Source organism: Chiloscyllium plagiosum, chromosome 23, assembly GCF_004010195.1.
Source record: "Chiloscyllium plagiosum isolate BGI_BamShark_2017 chromosome 23, ASM401019v2, whole genome shotgun sequence".
In the NCBI taxonomy this organism is placed as follows: Eukaryota; Metazoa; Chordata; class Chondrichthyes; order Orectolobiformes; family Hemiscylliidae; genus Chiloscyllium; species Chiloscyllium plagiosum.
In genome coordinates, this window is record NC_057732.1 from 11,838,493 (window position 1) to 11,857,291 (window position 18,799).

The 18,799-nt window shown below is 39.9% G+C and overlaps 2 protein-coding genes across 7 annotated transcripts in view; one reads left to right on the top strand and one right to left on the bottom strand.

Moving 5' to 3' along the window:
• The window catches only part of slc15a5 (solute carrier family 15 member 5), a 30,491-nt gene extending 26,004 nt beyond the window's left edge, over positions 1–4,487 (top strand). For all 3 annotated transcript variants that reach the window (XM_043713524.1, XM_043713522.1, XM_043713523.1), the window contains exons 8-9: positions 3,502–3,610; positions 3,896–4,487. In XM_043713524.1, coding sequence (XP_043569459.1) covers positions 3,502–3,610; positions 3,896–4,052 — 266 coding nt within the window. In that variant the 3' untranslated portion in view covers positions 4,053–4,487. The remainder of the gene's footprint in view (positions 1–3,501; positions 3,611–3,895) is intronic.
• Positions 4,488–15,184: 10,697 nt separating this feature from the next.
• The window catches only part of dera (deoxyribose-phosphate aldolase (putative)), a 44,946-nt gene continuing 41,331 nt past the window's right edge, over positions 15,185–18,799 (bottom strand). For 3 of the 4 annotated variants that reach the window (XM_043713527.1, XM_043713526.1, XM_043713525.1), the window contains 2 exons: positions 15,598–15,747; positions 15,185–15,473 (listed from right to left, as the gene is read on the bottom strand). In XM_043713527.1, coding sequence (XP_043569462.1) covers positions 15,417–15,473; positions 15,598–15,747 — 207 coding nt within the window. In that variant the 3' untranslated portion in view covers positions 15,185–15,416. The remainder of the gene's footprint in view (positions 15,474–15,597; positions 15,748–18,799) is intronic. The other variant, XM_043713528.1, reaches the window with a different exon arrangement.

Genomic DNA, 18,799 nt, shown 5'->3' on the forward strand with positions numbered 1-18,799 from the left:
AGCCCAGTGCAGGGGGGGACGGAGAGTGAGCCCAGTGCAGGGGCAATGGAGAATGAGCCCAGTGCAGGGGGGGATGGAGAGTGAGCCCAGTGCAGGGGGGCGATGGAGAGTGAGCCCAGTGCGGGGTGGGGGGCGGTTGGAGAGTGAGCTCAGTGTGGGGGTGGTTGGAGAGTGAGCCTAGTTCATCTGTGGTGAGGAAATTGTTGGAGTCATCGAGTCATAGAGATGTACAGCACGGAAACAGACCCTTCGATTTGACTTATTCTTGCCGACCAGATGTTCTAACCTACTCTCGTACCATTTGCCAGCATTTGGCCCATACCCTCCAAACCCTTCCTATTCATATACCCATTCAGATGCCTTTTAAATGTTGTGATTGTACCAGCCTCCACTACTTCCTCTGGCAGCTCATTCCATACATGAACCACCCTCAGTGTGAAAAAGTTGCCCTTTAGGTCCCTTTTAAATTTTTCCCCTCTCAACTTAAACCTATGCACTCTAGGTTTGAACTCCCTCACCCCAGGGAAATATCTTGTCTATTTATCCTATCCATGTCCCTCATGATTTTATAAACCTCTTTCAGGTCACCCCTCAGCTTCTGATGCTCTAGGGAAATCAATCCCAGCCTATTCCGCCTCTCCCTATAGCTCAAATCTCCAGCCAGGCAACATCCTTGTAAATCTTTTCTGAACCATTTCAACTTTCACTACATCCTTCCTATAGCAGGGAGGCCAGAATTGCACTCAGAATTCCAAAAGTAGCCTAACCAATGCCCTGTACAGCAGTAACATAACTTCCCAACTCAAGTACTCAATACTCTAACCAATAAAGGAAAGCATACCAAATGCTTTCTTCACTATCCTATCTACCTGTGACTCCACTTTCAAGGAGCTATGAACCTGCACTCCTACGTCTCTTTGTTCAGCAACTCTCCCTAAGACCTTACCATTAAGTGTATAAGTCCTGCTAGGATTTGCTTTCCCAAAATGCAGCACCTCACAGTTATCTGAATTAAACTCCATCTGCCACTTCTCAGCCCATTTGCCCATCTGATCAAGATTCCATTGTACTCTGAGGTAACTTTCTTTGCTGTCCACTGCAACTCCAATTTTGGTATCATCTGCAAATTTACTAATGGTCTGTTGATCTTCATCCCTTCACTTTCGAGTAAAGGTGCAGGGATGAGTTGTTGCAGTTATACAAGGCCTTGGTGAGGCCACACCTGGTATATTATGTGCAGTTTTGGTCTCTTTTTGTGAGGAAGGATGCTCTTGCTCTCGAAGGAATGCAGCAAAGGTTTACCAGGTTGACTCCCACCAGGGGATGGTGGGACTGACGTATGAGGAGAGATTGACTGGGTTAGGATTGTTTTTACTGGAGTTCAGACGAATGAGGGGAATCTCATAAAAACTTATAAAATTTTAACAGGACTAGATAGTGTAGACGCAGGGAGGATGTTCCCAATGGCCTGTATGACCAGAACCAGGGGTCACGGTCTGAGGATTCAAGGTGGACCATTTAGGTTAGAGCTGAGGAGATATTTCTTCAACCAAAGAATGGTGAGCCTCAGAAATTCATTACCACTGGAAGTAGATGATGCCAAAACATTGAATGTATTCAAGAGGTGGCTAGTTATAGCACTTGAGGCGAATGAGATCAAAGGTTATGGGGAGAAAACTGGATTAGGCTATTGAGTTGAATGGGGGTTTAGATCAGAGTGGTGCTGGAAAAGCACAGCAGGTCAGGCAGCATTCGAGGAGCAGGAAAATCAACGCTTTGGGCAAAAGCCCTTCATCAGGAATGGAAGCAGGAAGCAGATAGGTGGGAAGGGAGATTGGCAGGTAGGACAAGTCATGAGATCAGTGCTGAGCTGGAAGGTTGGAACTGAGGTAAGGTGGGGGGAGGGGAAATGAGGAAACTGGTGAAGTCCACATTGATGCCCTGGGGTTAAAGTATTCTGAGGCGGAAGATGAGGCGTTCTTCCTCCAGGCGGTCGGGTGGTGAGGGAGCAGTGATGGAGGAGGCCCAGGACCTGCATGTCCTCGGCAGAGTGGGAGGGGGAGTTGAAATGTTGGGCCATGGGGTGGTGGGATGATTGGTGCGGGTGTACTGGTGATGTTCCCTAAAGCGCTCTGCTAGGAAGCTTCCAGTCTCCCCAATGTAAAGGAGACCGCATCGGGAGCAACGGATACAATAAATGATATTGGTGGATGTGCAGGTAAAACTTTGATGGATGTGGAAGGCTCCTTTACGGCCTTGGATGGAGGTGAGGGAGGAGGTGTTGGCGCACGGAGGTGCGGGATGTGGATGAGATGCGTTGGAGGGCATCTTCAACCACGTGAAAAGGGAAATTGTGATCTCTAAAGAAGGAGGCCATCTGGTGTGTTCTATGGTGGAACTGGTCCTTCTGGGAGCAGATACGGCGGAGACAGAGGAATTGGGAATACGCGATGGCATTTTTGCAGGAGGTAGGGTGGGAAGAGGTGTAATCCAGGTAGCTGTGGGAGTCGGTGGGTTTGTAAAAAATGTCAGTGTCAAGCCAGTCGTCATTAATGGAGATGGAGAGGTCCAGGAAGGGGAGGGAGGTGAATGAACAGCTATGATCATGATGAATGACGGAGCAGGCTTGAAGAGCCAAATGGCCTCCTCCAACTCCTATCTTCTCTGTTTCTATTTAACCATATCTCCTATGTTCACACCTAATCATATATGTAAGTGATGAAAGTCAGTCCCAGCACTGATTCCTGTGGCTTGTGGTCACAGGCCTCCAACCTGAAAAGCAACCCTCCACCATCACCTTGTCTTCTACTGTCAAGCCAGTTCTGTATCCATATAGCTAGTTCTCCCTCTATTCCGTGTGATCTAACAGTGCTAACCAGTCTGGCAATAAAAGCATTCATTCAAATCTTACCTCGTTCCTCACCCCAACAGCTGCGTTTAAAGAAATATCGTTATTAATGCAACAGTTTCAACAAAAAAGCAATTCAAATCAGCCAAAATACTGAGTTAAAAGATGAATATGCATATATACTTTTTTAAAAATTCTATTTTTTAAATGGGCAATTCCATTTTTCGGAGGCAATGTCAGTTTAAGTACCATGCATTGAGTTAATGAGCATCTTGTTAATGGGAACATTCATTAAAAAGAACATTTGTTTAGACATTGATTCATTCCCCACATTCTACGCAGCATTTGCTTAATATGAATAATTGGATAAAGGAACTGTTTTGCCAATGGTATTTTCATTATTAAAAGGTTTCTACCAGATCGTACATTTTTTTCGTTAATTGTTTCAACTGTTCTTGGCTGGAGATGTCTTCTGATTCAAAATTATGCAGAAAAATAACTAGAGTCAGGCAGGTTTTATCAAGCAGAGCTTTAATGATGATATTCCTGGAATGTGTGATACATAGGTATAAGTGTGAATCATTCGGATTGGGGCTAGATCCATTAAGTCAGTTCATTACTTTTGCTGTTTCCCTTTTGTGTATCCTCAACAGGCAATTGGTTTCCAAATAATCTGAACGTTGGGAATTTGGACACATTCTTTTTCCTTCTGGCTGCGTTCATGCTTCTGAATATTCTGGGATTATGGCGAATCTCTCACAGGTATTTTATATTGAGAGTAAAATCTATGTTCCCATTTGGGTTATCACAGAAAAGGTTGTTCTGTTATAATACGCATTTCGTCAACACAAGTTCGCTGTAACGCGAATGTCGAATTACAGACGCTGTTTCTAAAGCACAACCTTTTAAAACATGCATTGGCTATAACTCAGTTACAGCGCCAACACTTTCAACGCTGTTTCTAAAGCATGATTCTTCTATAACGCTAAGTGGCACAAGAACACGTTATTAAAGCCTATAAGTGACATCTTCTGGCTTGTTGTGCAGATACAAAGACCTTCAACAGGAAGACGACCAATGTGTTAAAGGAGTTCTTCTGGAAAAGCTAATGGAACATGAAAAATCTCTGAAATTCTATGACAGTGTTCTGGATTGGCCCACCATCTCCTATCCCAAGGAGATAGTACTTATGAAAACAAATTGAAAGGGGATGGTGCTGGCATTACCAATTTGTGAGGCAATAAAATGTGTTAGGGAACAGATGTCTGATTTATTATTTTTCTCTAAAACTATGCTTGTCAAGACTTTGTTATCACTTGTAACTTCTAACTTTGTTTTGAAGTACCACTTCTCCCCAGAAGAAACTGGCATCATTTTAGATGAAAATGTGCTATTGTTGTTTCCTATTTATTTTGACCCAGAGAATTGACATACTAATGCAAATTTGTCTTTGAATTTCACAAATGAAATATTTAGGTAAATAAAAGAATATTTTTGTATCGTGTAGATTTATGTAGTTTAATACAAAAATATTTCATTTGCAACTGACATTTACCTATTGTTAAGTGGTATATTCCTTAATGTTGAAATGTTTAATTTAGAAATTGCTTACACATTTGGAAATGATGGAGAAAATTAACAATAAATGCAATCTACTTCAAAACTAATACTGATGTATTGTTGGCATGTGGAATTTACAGGAGCGGTCTGGTGTTGTTGAACTTACTCAGTTTCAAAGGTCAAGTCTTTATTAATTGTGACATTCATGTGTATTGTTATTAGTTCTTTTAAAATGACTGGAGCTAAGATAGAATACTCTGAACACAAAAGACACACTCCATTTAACGCTCAGTGCTAATTACAGTTCTGGGTGAACAGTCAGATCAATTACCATTACAGTCAGTTTCTGTTTATGTCTAGGCATTGTGATCATTAGTCACCTGCCTTCCCCCTGAAATGTAAAAACATGGCTATGCAGAAGACTTTTGATGGCGTGTGTTTCTTATGGGAGGGACCTGTTTGCAGTGAGTCCTTCAAGATTCTTTAAAATAATAGTCTTTCAGTATGTTATCAACAATGGTCATACAGTCATATTCTTTTATTCAGTAATAATGATGGAGTTGTGACTTGGGAGTATCTTCTGCAATTGTTTTGTGTTAGGCATTCTAAGAAATGGCACTTGACTAGAAATGCGTGTTCATTGCTAACTATATCAGAAGAAGCCAAAACTGCGTAATTAATTTACAGCATAACAAACCATGAACTAAATCAGGACAAGGTCCCTTTCAATTACTAATAGGTACATCTAATATGTATCTAACGCAACACTTAACATCTGTTCAGAAAGTCTTCATGTCAATAAACACTGACATATCACTGTTCCTCCTTCAGCTCAAGACACAAATAGAATTTGCTCTTCAGCTTGCAGAGTTCCTTCTGCATTACGTTATTGATCAAGTCATCAGAGTGGTAAAAACAATGACTGCAGATGCTGGAAACCAGATTCTGGATCAGTGGTGCTGGAAGAGCACAGCAATTCAGCCCGGGCTTTTGCCCGAAACGTTGATTTTGCTGCTTGTCGGATGCTGCCTGAATTGCTGTGCTCTTCCAGCACCAAGTCATCAGAGTGTCTATCTTGGTGTGGGCTTATATATTACAATTAAACAGATTTTACTGATGCAACTGAATCGCTAACAGTTGAATCTGTGCAAAGCATGTTGTAAAAGGAAGACAACCTCACATACATGTCAGTCTACTGTGGAAAAATGAAGCAGAAGCAAACTGCTGACTGAGCAAACACGTGGCTAAAGGGCACTCGACTTCTGCGGTTGCAAAGGTTACAAAGTTAAGGACAGATAGGGGAACAAATACGTCCTGCTTATCTGACAGCTGGATGGATGGTCTGGGAGTCATGAGGGTCTTGGGCAGGGAAGGGTAATTGAACATTCTGGATGATTGGAAAAGACATACAAAAGGAACATCAGGGACATCAGTAGCGACAACCTGCAAACAACCATCACAGAACCTGCCGGAATGAATCTGGCCAGTTTATCTTGCAAGGATAATATCTAAATCCAAGCCATGAGTTTTGTGAGATAGTGTAATGTGTGTCAAGCTAGAATAGTGTGTTAAATCCTAAGTTTTAATCAAACTAACTGAATGGTGGCACGGTAGTTAGCACTGCTGCCTCACGGAGCCAGGTTTAATTCCTGTCCTGGGTAACTGGCTGTGTGGAGTTTGCACATTCTCCATGACTGCATGGGTTTCCTCCCACAATCCAAAGATGTGCAGGTTACACAAATTGGTCATGCCAAACTGCCCATAGTCAGGGGTGAATTTGGGGAATGGGCCTGGGTGGGTTGCTCTTTGGAGGGTCAGTTTGGACTTATTGGGCCAAAGGGCCTGTTTCCATACTGCAGAGTATCTAATCTGAACACCTGTATATTTTAAGTGACTTGAGTAATATTAAAGGCTAAGTTGTACTAGATAAAATTTTGAGTGCCTCTCAGTCCACAACATCAGTCGACACCCTAGAGGGGCAACAGCGTCAATATTAATCTATGAACAAAGGGGCAAAATGCTCTACAGGGAGGGATTTAATATTGAATAGGTTCTGTGCATACCCTAAACGATTGTACAGCACACAAAGAACCATAAATAACACAGAAGGTCTATAGTCTTAACATTTTATTTTAATCTGGTAATGCAGGTTGAGGGAAGACCGTACATTGGGAGAGCACATTTTTTAAAATAACAGAACCACAGGGATCTATCACATCCAACTGAACACTAATGACACCTTGCATTCTGCTTAATCAAATGTTTCAGGGCAACCTAAGGGACTTTTATCCAACAAAATGTGAAATCAAACCACATAAGGAAGCATCAGTTGGCCCAAAATTGGTCAGAAGGGATGTTGTCAGGTTTGTTTTAGAGTGGCAGAGGGAAGAAATTCCAGAGCCAAATGGCCAAGGAGTTGATAAATTGGCATAGGAATGAACATCAGGATGAGAGTAGCCAGAATGAGAGGAACACAAATATCTTGCCGAGACGGATAGGAAAGGCTGAGGACTTGAGGGATTTGAACATAAAGAATGAGATTTTAAAGTCAATACATGAACAGACTGGAAGACATGGAAGGAAGCAAGCACAAAAGGGATGGATGAACAGGGCTCAGTGCATGTTAGAACACTGAGGGAAGAGACATTTTAACCCTGTTCACTTTGTGCCTAAAAATTGCCCATTAACACATATCTGAACTGTTCACCGAATTCACATTTAAAATTAAATTTCCACCCTACCAGGCTATAAACAAACTTCTTAAAGAGGTTCAACATCTATGGTCAGTTGGTGCCTGCCCCTTTGAAAATCAGGGTTTGTCCTGGAGGGAGATGCTGGGATCCAGAGAGCTCCCTCCTGGAACACAGCATTTGAGTTATTCCTGCATTTGCTGCCAATCCCATTGACAATTTGCAGAGCTAGTTTGATACTTCCACCACCCTCGGGAGCAAAGTTATCTCTGTGCCTTCAACAGTCAGAGCTTTACGGTTTCCTTCCTCTAATTATTCTTAACTTGGAGACTCAGAGTTGTCAAATACATAAACTATTTTTTCCCAATATGAAAATGGAAAGAACAAGTCTCTATATTATTGCAGTGCAATGCGAAATATGAAAAGATTTTGTTTCCCTGAGAGCGGAAAGTACAGAAGGTGGAAATTATACTTAGCAAAATTCACATATAGATGTGTAGAGTGGTCCGGGTGGGGGTGGGGAGCAGGGGGTTTTTAACTCCAGAATTCCAATAAACTTATGTGTAACCCACTTCCCACAAGAAGTGTTGAATGCACCTATATAAACTCAGCCAATTGAAATTTTCATTTGGTGTTATACTACGTCATTTAAAATGTCCTTGCTCAATGTCCACCACCAAGAGTAGCTTGGCTGTAGAACAGGCCACTATTTAAGAAGGCTGGTAAACACAAGCCAGGGAACGATAGACCAGTGAGCCTGACATCAGTGGTGGGCAAGCTGTTGGAGGGAATCCTGAGGGACAGGATGAGCATGTATTTGGAAAGGTAAGGACTGATTAGGGATAGTCAACAATGCTTTGTGTGTGGGAAATCATGTCTCACAAACTTGATTGCATTTTTTGAAGAAGTAACAAAGAGGATTGATAAGGGCAGAGTGGTAGATGTGATCTATATGGACTTCAGTAAGGCGTTTGACAAGGTTCCCCATGGGAGAATGGTTAGCAAGGTTAGATCTTATGGAATACAGGGAGAACTAGCCATTTGGATACAGAACTGGCTCAAAGGTAGGATACAGGGTGGCGGTGGAGAGTTGTTTTTCAGACTGGAGGCCTGTGACCAGTGGAGTGCCACAAGGATCGGTGCTGGGTCCACTACATTTCATTATTTATATAACTGATTTGGATGTGAGCATAAGAGCTTTGTTAGTAAGTAAATTTGCTGATGACACCAAAATTGGAGGTGTAGTGGACAGCGAAGGTTACCTCAGATTACAATGGGATCTTGATCAGATGGGCCAATGGGCTGAGAAGTGGCAGATGGAGTTTAATTCAGATAAATGTGAGGTATTGCATTTTGGGAAGGCAAATCTTAGCAGGACTTATACACTTAATGCTAAGGACCTAGGGAGTGTTGCTGAACAAAGAGACCTTGGAGTGCAGGTTCATAGCTCTTTGAAAGTGGAGTCGCAGGTAGATAGGATAGTGAAGGCGGCGTTTGGTATGCTTTCCTTTATTGGTCTAAGTATTGAGTACAGGAGTCAGGAGGTCATGTTGCAGCCATACAGGACATTGGTTAGGCCACTGTCGGAATATTGCATGCAATTCTGGTCTTCCTCCTATCGGAAGGATATTGTGAAACTTGAAAGGGTTCAGAAAAGCTTTACAAGCATGTTGCCAGGGTTGGAGGATTTGAGCTATAGGGAGAGGTTGAATAGGCTGGGACTGTTTCCCCTGCAGCGTCAGAGACTGAGGGGTGACCTTATAGAGGTATATAAAATCATGAGGAGCATGGATAGGGTAAATAGACAAAGTCTTTTCCCTGGGATCGGGGAGTCCAGAACTAGAGGGCATAGGTTTTGGGTGATAGGGGAAAGATATAAAATGGACCTAAGGGACAACTTTTTTTCACGCAGATGGTGGTATGTGTATGGAATGAGCTGCCAGAGGATGTGGTGGAGGCTTGTACAATTGCAACATTTAAAAGGTATCTGGTTGATTATATGAATAGGAAGGGTTTGGAGGGATATGGGCCGGGTGCTGGCAGATGGGAGTAGATTGGGTCGGGATAACTGGTCGGCATGGGCGGGTTAGACCAAAAGTCTGTTTCCATGCTGTACATCTCTATGACTCTATGACTTGCACTTTAAAATTTAGTCTTAAGGTCAACACTCGCATAGAATATAGAATCCCTACAGTCTGGAAGCAGGCCATTCCCCAGACCCACCGCCTACTCTATCCCTGTAACCTTTCATTTGCCATGGCTAGTCTACCTTGCCTGCACTTCTCTGGATACCATGGGTGATTTTGCATGGCGAATCCACCCAACCCTGTGGGAGGGAACCCAAGCAAACATGGGGAGAACATATAAACTCCACACATTGTCACCAGAGAGTGGAATCAAACCCGAGTCTCTAGCATGGTGAGGCAGTAGTGCTAACCACAGAGCCACCGTGCCACCCCATCTCATGTCACAGTTATGTGCAATCTAAAGCTCCCTTTAACCTGCCTTAAATCTGAATGCAATATTCTGTTGCCTTCTGCTTCTTAAAGTGGCTATACTTACGAATCAAGTACCAAATTGCAGCATGGATGTCAGAAAAAGAATTGCCTTATATTGACTTCATCCAGGTCAGCTGAAGTCCATCTTCGAAAGATGAACACAGTATCCTACCACACTGCATAACTCATTGCCTTTGTACAGAAAGGTTTGAAATGGTACACTCAGATAACACAAGAATTGTGCTGTATTCCGTCCTCCATTTTAAGATGAATTCATTCTCGAACAACCAGTTTCAACATGAGCACAATGAGCTGAAATGCCTCTTCCTTCAGTTTTATAATTTCTAGGACTTTGTGAAAACTTGCTGACTAATAAAACGCACAATATATAACACCCTTTATTTGTTCATGGGATATGGGTGTCGCTGGCTAGGTCTGCATTTATCGTCCATCCCTAACTGCCCAGAGGGCAGTTAAGAATTAACCATATTGCTATGGGTTTGGAGTCACATTTAGGCCAGACCAGGTAAGGATGGCAGATTTCCTTCCATAAAGTACAGCAGTGAATCAGATTGCTTTTCACAACAACTGGCAATGGTCAGTTGGTCACAAATAGGCAAGTTCTTTATTCAAGGCTTTTCTTTATACTGAACTCAACTGTCACCACCTGCATCATTATTTGACTCAAGAAGAGTAGACCCATCATAGATATCTTGCAAATCGCTTTGGGACTTCACGCTAGCTTTGCATGGAATTGTAAATTCCGCAAGTAGAAGACTGAGATTGAACACTTGATCCAGAAATGACATCATCAGAAACAGCAGGAAACAAACAGGCTCTTCAGGAAACCCTTGAATGTTAAAAGGATTAAGAATTGATATGACTTCTTTACATTATTATTCACCAGGAAGCCCTAGTCATGTAAGGCAGTTAATTGCTTTTGCTCACAACTCCCCTTCCCCATGTCTACCTTAACCACAGTGATTACCATGTTATATCCAGACTGCAGTAATCAAAGGCACTGCCCAAATAATTTCCTTTGCTGCTTCTGACAACGGCTTGGTGACTTCTACAGAAGAGTTGTTTCAATTTCACGCCTATTTTCTCACATTATTACATGGAAGTCTCCAGATCACTGAGTTTGCAAGATTTAGACTCTAAATGAGATTGGAGGATCAGCCTACCTGTCACCAGCATGTGTTGTGGAAATTCAATAGCAGATGGCTTTATTCACACCAGCAACACAAACACAGCAAGAACTTACTTCAGGACTCTTAAATAGATGGCTGCCTCCACATTGTGGAACAGTATACCATACTATCAAGAGGCCATTTCGACTAAACTGGTTAATGAAGTGCATGTTCAACCATCTTCCAACTCACACAAACACACCCACCCCAGAATGAGCTAATACCAGCAACATCTTCACACATCTTTCAATGATACATTCAGGGATAACACGCAACCTCAGGTGACCTTTGCAATAATTCCAGACCCACTTGCTTGAAAAAAAACTTGCTTGGCAATAAATCTGAATACAATATTTGATCTCTCCAGAAAACCAAGCAACACATCAAAACACTGGAGCCTTGAACAATTCAGTAATTTAGTGCCTGTACTTCTGAAAAGACCAAATAATCATTATCTTGTATTCTTTCTGTGGGGATTAGGAGTGGAGATTATATCAGCACTGCATCTTCGCCTGTTAAAGCTTTTCCCCCTCAAAAAGACCACTACCCTGACCTCAAAAATTAAATTCACATCTTCAACTCATGGCCACGAGAGTCTGTGAGAAACTTGCGAATGCAAGAAGTTGCCATCGTCATATCTTTGGTCTCACCTTCTACCAGAATTAATAAACTGAGAGATTTTGATTAAATTGACTTTGACCAAACCAAACCTGCAATCAAGAGTACGCCTGCAATGGTGATCAACATTTCTAATAAAAACCATTCACAGGACTCCAGTCAGTCTTGTTAGAAGGTAATACACCAAGTAAATACAGACGCTTGATCTTGCATCACTACTTTCTCTGTTAATTAAATCAAATACTTGAATAGTTTGAAAGTAGAATATCAACACCTTAAAATAAGTTTCTGCTAAATAGTTGATGTCATTTTGGCAAAGTTACTAATGCTCTCAAGCTGCTTAAAAAGAGTAAGTTCACATTCAATTTGTGCATAAAGACTTGGACAATTTTCCAGTCCAATAGCAAGAAAACACTGCATGCGCTGTAGAAGTCTTTAGATAAGGCATTAAACTGACTTCAGCTCTATTGAAGCCAGCCATCTATATAATGCGTCTCAATGAACTGTGAAGGTTAGGCCTGTTCCTCGCATCTATCTCATGAAGAACCTTGAAGCTTTATTGTTCATTCACACAGAGCATAACAACTAAAACCTATTTTCTGTAGCAGACATCTCCATTGTCTTTGTCTGCAGTCTGCTAGTGGGCCTAATTGGACAAAATGCCTTTGTAACACCCATTTTATCAACTGTGTACATCTTGCAAGTTGTTTTAAAAGTATTGGTAACAGTTCTAAAATGGCTCAGAGATGCTTTATCAGAAAATAAAATGGCCTCCTCAAAACACTTTGCAAAGTTTGCAGTTAGAGAACGTGGTTTGTACAAAGCCATTTCTTACAGATCTCTCCTGGCACAATACATCAGGTGAAAAACATGATTTCAGGTAACTGGAAATTAAATTAAGCAAGGATTGCAAGAAATGCAAACATCGCTGGTCATATATATTTACATTTTGGTTGCATCAATTGGCTTCAATTTCAAAGAGAAGCATCTTGCAGCATTTGATCATTGCTGTTCATTGCATCTCTAGTAATGAAGATGGTTACATTATGCAAGTAACCAATTGTGATCAGAGACATTAATTTCACCAGTAAGAAAATTGAGCGTTTTCTATAATGGGTAGCCAACCTACAATGCGAGTTTACCTCTCGGACTGCAAATTGAGAATTACCACCAGCCCCCACTGTATCTTTGAGAGTTTGTCATGAACACAGAACAGTTTAGCACAGAAACAGACCCTTCGGCCCATGTGTCGTGCTAACTATGATGCCATTCTAAACTAATCACGTCTGTCTGCATATAATCCATAGCCCTCTCTTCCCTGCCTGTGTCTCTAAATGCCCCTTAAATGTTACTACCGTATTTACTTCTACCAACTCCGCTAGCAGTGCATTCCAGGTATCTACCACCCTCTGTGTAAAAAAAGCCTTGCTCTGTACATCTTTAAAGACCTCACCCACCAGCCCCATTTCACCTTAAACCTATGCCCCGTGTTTGACATTTCCACCCTGGGAATAAAAACTATTCACCCTATCCATGCCACTCATAATTTTATATATATGTATATATATATCTGTTAGGTTGCCCCTCAGCCTCCAATGCTCCAGCACAAACAGTCCAAGTTGGTCCAACCTTTCCTTATAGCTAATACACTCCAATCCAGGTAACATCCCAGAAGATCATTTTTTCACCTTCTCCAAAGCCTCCACATGCTCCACCAGAATTGCTCAGAATACTCCAAATGTGGCCTAAGGCTTTAGACAGCTGCAACTGGACTTGCCAACTTAGACTCAACCCCCTTACTGATTAAGACATGCCTTAAGCCTTCTTTATCATCTTATCCGCTTGCGTTGCCACTTTCAGGAAGATATGAACTTGCGCCCCAAGATCTCTCCATATATCAATGTTCCCAAAGGTCCTGCCATTTACTGTATACCTTCCTTTGCATTTTACCTCCCAAATGCATAACCTCACACTTGCCTGGATTAAATTCCATAACACCATAAGAGACAGAAAGAACTCTAGACTGTTTGAAAGTCAGCAGATTACTGGTAAAATATATTGTGCCTCATTGTATACATATTGTTTCTGAGTTATAGTTCTAAATATATATATATAGGGTTTGTGGTTTAGCCTGAAGTAAATGGTCCAATGATACATGATTTCAATTTACAGGAAACACACTGCCTATTCTCCTGCAGACTATTATGATTGGGGTTAATAGCTAGGTAACACTGACAAGGTACAGTAGATAGTAAAAGCTGCAGTTTACAGTTCATAAGGGAGGCAATTTCTTTTTAGAATTGTTCACAAATGGAATGTGCTGTAAAAAGTTCAAGGTGTAACTGACTTGTGAAAATCTGGGCAAATCTCCTTCAACGATACTTAAAATGTGGAATAGGCTAGAAATGGTTATATTGCACATATTGTAAATGTGAGCAGTTGCAACTCCACTCAACCATTTGGATTCTTTGTCTAGAGTACAAAGTTTATTATTCTGAAGAAATACTTTCTGCACTTCTGGTGAACTTAATAGTCACAGCTGTGTAGTCGGCAGGAGCAGCTTGCAGTGGATCTGAGCTCGGTCAATGGAATCTGCACCTTGGCTGTCACAGACATCTGCTGGCGTACACCTTGCCAAACAAAACTTGTGACAAAAGTATGTTGCAAGAGCAAATCTCCCAAAAGGCCTTTGTGTGAACTGAAGCCTCTGATCAGCACTTGGAAAGAGCACTCCTGTGCTGCGAAAGAAACTCCAGGCAACCTTTGTACTGAATGTGTCATAGCCATGACCAAGGGGGTCTTCTGCAATGTTCTTGTGATTTCCCTACTGAAATGATTACCAATGGAGAAGTTCTGACCTTATATTTCAAACTGGGAGCTGGCAAGTTAAGGACTCCTTAACCATTTCGAGACAGCACAGAAAGAAGAATCACCATGGAAACTGAGTCCTACTGAGTTGACGGGTTCAAAGAGGTGCTGAGTTGGTTATTCATCATCAGTTGTCTTCAGGAGGGTATAAAAAAGTTTAGTATTGGTGCGGTGGTAATAAATAAACTGATATTATCCAAACATCTTTTAACCAAAATCCCTTACAAATAAAAAAAAGTGCTGTATATATCCTTGATAAATCATTTTGTCTGGATAGAGGTCAAGATTTGAAAGGTCTTCTTTAAATAAAATTAATATGCAACAGTAATGAAATACTACATTTTAACCTCTCAAATTATTAAAGTAAGGAAGGAATTTTAAGAAAATGCTGATGGCACAAACATTTGTGCCTTTCATTTTCAAGCTGTGAATAAAACTCTGATCAAATTTATCGATGTCTCTTGTCTAGTTTATCTGATACTCAGTGCAATACTCTTGAAACCAAAAATGACTGCAAAACCTAGTTAACGTTAAAAATTTCTCAGTCATATAATAAATCTAATCACACTGATTTGGCCACTTTGCGCATATCAAATTGAATGAAGAATATTAGATTTAATTCCATGATTATGCACTCCCAGTAGACAACCCTCTTGATGGAAATGAGTGAGATCAGGGTGAAAATTTCAATGTCTCAGCCTCGCATTGCTATTCTAATGTGGAAGGATCTCCATTAGCAGTATGGGATCAGTGAATTTACTGTACAGTGCTGACAAAATAAATCTATATATGTGCACCTTATTCAATGTAATATTTTGTAATACAGAAAATTTCAACTCAGAGACAAATAAACTTCATACATCACTATTTGCACTTTATCAAAAGAAATTTTCATTTTAATAATTTTGGTATAAATTAATATAAAAAATTCTAAATTTCAAGAGACTCAAATTGTATGCAAAATATTTATATTTAAGAATATTGAAATGCATTAAAGTTGATTGAGTGAACGTTAAATTCTTTGTGATCAGAAAGAAAAAAGACGTTCATTTCCAAAGTTCCAGCAAAAGTAGTACAGAGGTGGAGCACTCTTTGTGATTAAAAATCAGGCCCGTTTCTTCAGCTGAAAGTCGCATGCAGTCTTTTAAGCCATTGGCAATTCATGAGCTGCTGCATACCTTCCTGTCACATGATGATAAATCTGAAGAAAATTAAATAGAAATCAATATATCGAGAAAGAAAAATTCAGTTAGAAGAAATTATCAAAAATTATAAGATTTTTTTTAACAAGCAAAAGTTCAAAAATTTCCTGTTGGGATCCTAACCTGTCTTTCAATATCAGTAAGCAAAGTGCTGGCACCCAGTCGGAACCATTTTGGCTTTAGCCAGCTGTTGCCCAGCTCTTCTTTGATTAGTGACAGCCAGGTCAATGCATCCTTCGCACTGCGGATACCACCTGCTGGTTTAAACCCGACCTGCAAAACAGAATACAGTGTTAATGAAGCTATACCAGAAGTTTTACCTCAGGTGTGTGTGTCTCTCTATGCTTACTGCCAATTTTACTTGGAACATGGGAATAGGAGTACGTCTGTTCTGCTTTTCAATCTTATCATAGTATAAGTATAGGTAACCACTCACACAATATCCACTCGTCAGCTTTCACAGAACTCTGTCTTGCAACTGACTTATAAGAAAATAGCCAGGTCAGACTTCATCTAACTCTGCCCGCCAACTTGTGAAGTTAGCAACAACATATCAACCCTTAAGTGCAGTGAATTAATCAACACTTTATTAACAATCCACTTTCGCTAAATTGATTCCAAGACTCAGAATGCAGCTGATGTGAAGTTGTTAAGAAAAGAATATCTGTCAGTGCAAAATGCAATGTAGTTTGTTTAAACTTGACTCAGGCTTAGAGAAGTGAAAAAAAAGCTGCTACTTGTTTAAAGCTTACAACCTACTTTTTGAATGGTGAATACTAAAATAACCAAAAACCATTCAAAATATTGAAGGATGAATCATAGCAATCAGGTTTTGCAGCTAGTCTCTATGACCTTACTGTAACTAGCTTGCCAGCTACATCTTTTTATACAAAATGATCATTGTAATGCGTTGAACAATACATCTTACTTTCAGGATCCAGTCATTCCAAAGCCAGAATATGGGAAGTAACAGCTTTTCTAAAATAATTTATGCATGACTGGCTGATTTAATAAAATTAAAATCCTATTCCAGCTGACCAGCTCATCTCCAGACAGACAGATGACTATGAACTTGCTGTATCACTATCACCCTGGGGAAACTGGGTCAGGGAACAAACAGTCAGAATTCACTGCTGAAGTCACCTCAAGCTGAAGAAAGACAAATGCTGAGGTCATATATAAAATATATTGTGAACAAAGAATTATTATTGTCCAAAAACATCATCCAATTTTTAGCAGGGAAAATACACATGATATCATAATTTAAACTTAACACTATGCAGTTGAAGAAATGTATATTATTAGTATGCAGGCCATCTGATTAATAGAAAAGCATTGGTTTTAATCATTATTGACAATTGATTGAGATCACACAAAAAAATCCTTTCAAATTTTCAGTACAGCTAAAACTTCAACAGTAGTATAGAGGAAGGAGTTCCAATTATGAAGTACAAAGTAAACTTTGAACTATGTGACAACCTTTCTTTGCAATCAGAATAAAACAAACTGGTCTTTTAGTTATTATTCCAATACCTGTTAAATTAATACTAATAACTCAATTGTATATAAACTTGAGGGGCATGGATAGGGTAAATAGACAAGGTCTTTTCCCTGGGGTGGGGGAGTACAAAACTAGAGGGCATAGGTCCCTTTTAGATCTTTCCCCTGCACCTTAAACCTATGGGACAACTTTTTCACACAAAGGGTAATGCATGTATAGAATGAGGCAGAAGAAGTGGTAGAGGCTGATAAAATTACAACATTTAAAGAGACATCTGGATGAGTATATGAATAGGAAGGGTTTAGAGCGATATAGTCCAAGTGCTGACAAATGGGGCTGGATTAATTTCGGATATCTGATCGGCATGGGCAAGTTGGACGGAAGGGTTTGCTTCCGTGCTGTACATCTCTATGAGTCTTTATAAATTGAAGGAAACGAAGTTCAAAAGGGAATTAAGTACTTGCTTAATGATTAAATATACTTGCAGCAACTGCATACAAATATACAAATTAGGAGCAGCAGTTCATTCACTCTCTCTAGCCTGCTATACCATTAATAAGATCATGGCTGATGTGATTGTTACCTCAAGTCCACATTCCTCTTAACCCTGATAACTTTTCGCCTATTTACTTAACAAAAGAACAGCACCTGGAGAAGTGCACTTTTAAAAGGAATTCAAGATTCTAAAGTATTGCAACATTAACAGCTAAAGACATATAAGCACATAGGTGTAGTCTTTCAACTTGAGACACAAATGTCAATTTAGGGTGAAATGTATACATATTTTCAAGCATGTCTTCTTTTCTGTAGTCATTTCCACTCAAAACATATTTTCACACCAATAAAATTGTGCAGTATTTTAAGAATGCTTCTTTTTTAAAAAGTTGTTTTGAAATATTCTTTGATAGATTTAAGGTGCCAAATAGGTATTGTGACATTTGTACAACTGAAAATAAATTTACTTAAAAAAAACACTTTTAATCAGTCAACCCAACATCTAAGTGTTATCAAAAATTATATTTAAAAGAATACAGAACTATGTGTTAATTTTACTAAAGAACAATAATCACTTCCTTCATTAAAAAAAAACAGAAGCTGTCAAAACATGCATGTCAGTGCGCCTGCACCCAAATGAACCTGCATTGTCTTTAATTCGCAGTTTTCCCACAGGCCCATAAACAAGTACATTGCATAAAATTTCCCAATGGTTATTAATTAATTCTGCTGGCATGGTTAGTTTTGTGCATAGGAGCACAATGTTGTTTTATAACTAGTACAAATCATCACACAAGCTCAATTTCCACTGAAGCAATTTGTGCTTAAAGTTCAGCAATCTTTTGAATGAGCTGCAATAGCAAAATGAATGCAAGAACATGGAAGTTCAAATATTTTCTAATTCAATCCTTAGAGAAATGACATGCAAGCAAAAACAGTAGGGCTTGCAATCTTTTTAAAATAACACAGTGATCATTTATTTGTGTATGAAGCAATCTGCTTCTTCCTTCAGTGTGATTTAAGCCATAATATGGGGAGACAAATTTGATATGTCCTGGTAAAAATAGGATTAAGTATACAGCATGCACAACTCCACACTAGAAGTCCTTGTTAAGCATTCTAGTTCCAAGCAAGCAATTATATTATTAATTGCATACAGATTTGACTTGAGGGCTGTTCTATAGCTCTAATAAGATAATTGAATTTTTGCTACAACTGCATTTTCATTCAGTAGCTTTACATGTTGTTTCTGTCCAATTTACTTAAAAGCCCAACTAACTGGATCCTTGATCTTTCAATTAAACTAGAATTGAAAAACTTGATTTTCCT